At 36.4% G+C, this 6000-nt stretch overlaps 1 protein-coding gene across 1 annotated transcript in view; it reads right to left on the bottom strand.

The window, feature by feature from the left end:
* Nucleotides 1–5481, bottom strand: part of LOC110458655 (protein ovarian tumor locus-like) — a 90759-nt gene extending 85278 nt beyond the window's left edge. Inside the window, exons 1-3 of the mRNA XM_021510463.1 lie at nt 5458–5481; nt 5225–5354; nt 4425–4511 (exon numbers count right to left, since the gene is read on the bottom strand). Of these exons, the coding sequence (XP_021366138.1) occupies nt 4425–4511; nt 5225–5344 (207 nt within the window). The 5' untranslated portion in view covers nt 5345–5354; nt 5458–5481. The remainder of the gene's footprint in view (nt 1–4424; nt 4512–5224; nt 5355–5457) is intronic.
* Nucleotides 5482–6000: the final 519 nt, after the last annotated feature.

Below are 6000 nucleotides of genomic sequence, written 5' to 3' on the forward strand. Positions count from 1 at the left end.
AGTTGATTTTGTTTTTAACATGAACAGAAATATTATTCAAAGTGACAAAAAACAATAAAACCACCTTATTCAATATCTAGCATACAGATTTAAGACTAAAAAGTATTTGAAACTAGCACCTCTGATTCTAAACAAGGAAAATGAAGAAATTTTAGCACACTGACTCCATTGGGCCCCACCCTACAGCCCTTGGGGGTAGGGCTGGCTCAAAATTTTCAAAGTATCAAACTGTCAACTCAAGGTTATAAGTCCAATCAAGTTATTAACATGTAATATTTAAAGTATCATTTGCCATTATCAACCATAATAAATCCCCCCCCCCCTCCTTCCCCACGGGGTAAACCTGAGACCCTAGGGTCATAAACCTTAAGACCCCTCCATCTATGAAGAGTGGTTGATTCTACCATATCTGGGTCTTGAGAAGAAGATTTATGAAATTTCAGTTAATTTGACCCTTTTTGGCCCCACCCCTCAGGCCCGGGGGGTCAGTCAGGGCTGATATGTGCACACTATCAAACTGCTACCTAATACTGATAATGCTAACCCAAATTGAATTTCTTTCAATGGAAATTAAACAAATGTTGGTCCAAAATGTGATTTCCCTATATAAACCATAGTAAAGTTTACCCCCTCCCCAGGGGCAAACGTGGGACCCCAGGGTCATGAAATTCACAATTTTGGTAAAGCACCTTAAGACCCTTCCATCTATGAAGAGTATTTGATTCTACCATATCTAGGTCTTGAGAAGAAGATTTATGAAATTTCAGTCAATTTGACCCTTTTTGGCCCCACCCCTCAGGCCCGGGGGGTCAGTCAGGGATGCATACCTGCCAAGTGACCCGATTTCGTCGGGTTACACCCGGGATTTTAGCCTTTCACCCGCTTTTATAACTTCACCCAACGGGTTACGATTTTGACCCGGATTTCGTCAATTTCACCCGTTTTCACCCGGAATCTTTTCGTATATTAGAAGTTACCGAAGTCACTCGGAATTCTCTAGACTTTTCCATCCTTCTTCATAAGAAAGACTATCTATTTTCTGTTTTCGTTTCACACCAACAGGTAAGTTGCGAGTTGTTTATATACGTACTAGAACGTTTTTTCCAAATGTTTATACAAATACCGTTGTTACTGAACTTGCTGGCAACTCATTAGTCAGGTGTTTTAACAAATAATAGAGTTGTTTTTACAATTGTATTTACGTAGAATAGATCGTATTTTGAAGGTAACATTATGTCTTCTTGAAGAAAGAAGTTGTTATCGGGACTTGCATATACATCTCTGACTATAGTATACACGAAATGCTAAAAGAAAAGATAATTGTTCACATATCAAATATCGTAGGAAAATGAGTTTTAGTGTATAAAGTCCTGCGGTCGTGGACCAAACGCTGCATTCTGCACTCTAGTCTTTGTAAATCGCATATTTCAGTTTGATCTGGTGCTTAAAACGACGTTACTAAGACATTCAAAAACACGCACAGGCATTTGATGATTTGTATTTATCAATCAAAATTATCCTAACAATAAGAGTTCAAACCCTCCTCGTATAAAACTGATATTTTATATGAATGTGACATGTTATTGTCAGGACCATTTTAATTGACATAAAAAATGCCTGTATCATATATATTATTATGAATTAATTTCATAAGTTGTGTTGTTGACAAACCTTTTTATTTTTCAGCTTTGAATTTGGTATTGTGGATGAGGATTAGCTAGATCTGCTGGAAGAACAGTTCAATGAATGTAGAATGTAACTTAACATCATTAAAATATTTAAGTTCTAATTTAATATCTCTTTTTCTTATATTTGTTGCGAAAAAAGCCGTCGCGCACTATGACCCTCTTTTTTATTTCCAAAAGAGGGTCATCACCCTCTTTTAGTATGTCCGGGGTTGGCAGGTATGGGGATGATATGTGATACTATCAAACTGCTACCTAATACTGATAATGCTAACCCAAATTGAATTACTTCCAATGGAAATTAAACAAATGTTGGTCCAAAATGTGATTTCCCTATATAAACTATAGTAAAGTTTACCCCCTCCCCAGGGGGAAACGTGAGACCACAGAGTCAAGAAATTCACAATTTTGGTAAAGCACCTTAAGACCCTTCCATCTATGAAGAGTATTAGATTCTACCATATCTGGGTCTTGAGAAGAAGATTTTTGAAATTTTAGTCAATTTGACCCTTTTTGGCCCCGCCCCTCAGGCCCCTCAGGGGGCTTTGGACTAAACCGGCCACTGTTTTTGTTGACCTTTGTTCATGGAAGGTTCCTGCAAAATTTCATTGAAATTGGTTCGTCGAAAATGTAAATTGTTTACGGACGCACGACGGACGACGACGGACAAAAGGCGATCGCAATAGGTCACTTGAGACTCTTAAAATGTACCTACATATAACTTGTCCAGATCTCTACAGATTCTAACAGAACACTGCTTCAAGTTCAATTTAACTCAAAATGTTATTTGCGCATGTGTAAAACTACAAAGTTTGAAAGCAAAACAGTGAAACACAGTGAAATACATACATAGACATGTACATGTAGAAAAGTCGCAAGGTGATAGCTTATGTTTCTAATATACATTAACATGAACAAAAATAAGCATAGCTTCAAATAGAAAATTTGATTTAAATACTGCTAGCTGCAAAAGTCCATACCCTATACTGTCAGCAAGCCCAATCTCCAATAGTCAAGACAATAGTGATTATGATACTTTGACAGGAAAAATGTTATCATTAAAATAATAAGAGATTTGAAATGATTTAAGGCAGTGTATTAGCGTGTACAGATGTCGACACATTGATCAAACTTAAGGCTTGGGAGTTTTTAATCACAATTTCTTACTCCCACGCTATAATAACCACACGTCTACAGCAATCTCTGTCAATAACGACACGTAACAAACTGTTACAACAAATTATAATTTGATTTGTATTATGATTATCGGTCCACTGTGACGCAGTCAAGCTCTGGTCAGGGGGTACAGTAGATAGAACACTGAAGGCCTTTCATAAAGACAGCATAGATATCAACCTCTGAAATCTCCTATCAGGGAGGCTTCCTCATTCCATTTCTCAAATGAGGAGTTAAGTATGTGAAAAACCCTTTGGGGCGTTTCGTCCAGGAGGGCAGTTTTCAATGTACAAATTTCACATTGATTAGCATATAGCTAAAATGACTGGATACCGTGAAATTTGAAGAAAAAACAACCTATCTGACATAATCCTAAAAACTTTCAAACATGGTTGCATCCTCACCCTGATCGAATATGTAAATGTAGTACTTAAGCACAGAAGGTAGGTCTATGTAATCTGTACAAAGTTGTCAATGTATTTAAAGAAGATATAAAAAAAATACAATTTCTTATATCTTAGTACTGATGCTATACAAATTATAACTGAAACAATCCTGGAGATATCATGAGAAAAAAACATGAAAAAAATACAAAAATGTTGCTAGGCCTATTATTCATTCTTCATAATATTTTAAAAGGTTAGGATGGCATTTCAAAAAGTAAACTGATTTATAGGTGTCTTTTTGAGTTTGTGTTTCATTAGAAGTATATCTTTGACAGACAGTGAAGTGGCAGAGGCACTGCCCAAACTCTTCCTAGCAATATTTCACACCTTCACCTTACTGCTTGGGAGACTATTTAGTCATTTGCCTATTTTAATACAATAGTGACCGTTTGCAGGCACTTGCCTCACACAAGCATTTTTCAGATCAGAGTGAAACTTGATTGTTAACTTTAAATACAAATTATACAGTATCAATGTTTGTTTGATGTTTGCAGCTCGATCCTTGTAAATTGGATGTAAAATGCAATAACTTTGATTGATTGTTTGATTGTTAACTGAACACGAACATTTTCACAGCTTACTGGCATCAGTTGCAATCACAAGGGGTCAATTTTTGGCTGTGCTTCAATATCTTGATTTTTAATTACAAAGGGTTGTATGAAGGTAACTGTCGAAATCCGGGGTTAATTTGACCCTAGTGCGGGAGATGTGCCAAAGCGGTATTATGGCTAATTTTACAAATTTTCCATCACTATACCACGCACAATCTTGGGTGATCAACACCTACGAGACAGCTGGGGTTAGATTCCATGATTAGATATAAAAAGGTACCAGGTCACCTACCCGACCACAAGCTAGGGTGTACTCCATCCAGGTACTCTGGTTTCCATCCCCTGTACACTGCCATTCCAGCTAACAAGAGTCAACATTATGTTGTTTTTTTTTTAATTAATGAAGTTTTTATCTAAAAGCTCAGTCCAGAGACAACTATGGCAGCCTCTATGTTTATAAATGTATATAGAAATATCTTGTTTTCCTACAACCCAACTTTGAATAGATTAATTTGAAAATTGTTTCAGTACATATTTTACAAAGAACTTTAAAACTTTTAACTCACATATCCATCTTCCTCTTCATTCCACTTTTGGTAGTAGAACTTTGCTAGTTCATATATGTTTTGGTGAAATGTCTGCGTGCAATATACCTACAAAAGACAACCAAAGGCAAATAACTATCTAACCATGCTACAGAGTAATGCCTGTTTGATACTGTGGTTAAACAGTATCGATTTCTATCATTCTTTGGCGTACGGTCGTCACAGTGTCGTGTGCCAAACCAGATTAACTGCTTAATAAAAGGTCACAAGCATTTTTTCTCGCTCTGCATCATACATTCCTTTTTGTTTTTTGATTTAGCACAATTTTGTTACCTATCTGCCCCACTTTTTTTTAATTCGTTACAAAATTAGTTTGTCATATCTCAAAAACTGCTTAACGAACAAATATATAATAAAGAGGGGAAAATTCAGACAATTTTCATTCGTGGAAAGTTGTTTCAATAGGCTAAATCAGAATTTATTAACATTCCATGAAAAAAAAGTAAAAATGCATATCGCCTGCAACAAAAATCGAGTTTTGTAGCAATTAACACAATATCGTCGAAATGAGGGAAAAAAATCATTATTTGCGTAGACTATACTTAACTTGTGTTTTGCTCTTTTATTTCACAATCTTTCTATATTTTATTTTAGGCGAAATGCGTATTTCAAGAAAATTCGTTGAAATCGACAACATATGCATTACACAATAAAGGTAATCTGTTTGGAGCGCGCATTTCCTCCTGTAGCAAAACCGCTAAAATGTAAATTGTATCCATCAAAATATGTGCAGCTATTATCTGATCATATATGTTTTTTACCTGCTCGGAAACTGCACGAAATAAACAGAATCCGTCTCTAGCAACAGGTTTTCGCCACAGGCCTAAAACCGCGAGGAAGCTGTCCATTGCTGCTTCCGGCTTTACCTGCTGCGTCTTCATTTCTCTTGATCTAAAATGGATCATTGGTTCTTGTATTATTAACTGTCCGTAACGGTACTATATGTATATAAGTGATAATACGGGCATAATACGAGCAAAATACCGTCGGTTACCTGTCAGCATGCGAGTTTCCGCAATTGCACGTGCAGCGACAAAAATCACGTGCTTTGGCCGAAGGCCGAGGGCAGTATTAAAAGCGATCTGTTTTAATATGCCCTTTATTTTAATCATTCAGACTGAAATGTAAAATTCATTTCATTTATTAAAACGTTAATTTCAATTTTCAACTTTTTCTTTGGACAAGAAATGATTTGTGTACATTACGGGTGCATTTGTTGAATGACGTCAGACCTAAAATGACCCAGAAATCGTAACAATTTGCATAAAATGGCATTTAAATCTATGTAGAAATATGTTTTCGTTCTGCCGGGCCAGTATGGAGTTAGGGGTTGGAGATTGGTGAGGGGGCGCTGTCCCATATAGTATATCAATAAACCTTTTTTAAAGTAATATACATTAATACGTTAAAAGTTTAGTCATCAATATTTCGTTCATGGGGAGCCTCGCTATGCCAGCCATAGCCAGAGTTTCCTCTGGCCCTTTCACCAGACTTAGACTTTTTGACATACATATAGATGTCTGGGGCGGGGTATATA

This window comes from Mizuhopecten yessoensis, unplaced genomic scaffold (genome assembly GCF_002113885.1).
Source record: "Mizuhopecten yessoensis strain PY_sf001 unplaced genomic scaffold, ASM211388v2 scaffold9685, whole genome shotgun sequence".
Classification (NCBI taxonomy): domain Eukaryota; kingdom Metazoa; phylum Mollusca; class Bivalvia; order Pectinida; family Pectinidae; genus Mizuhopecten; species Mizuhopecten yessoensis.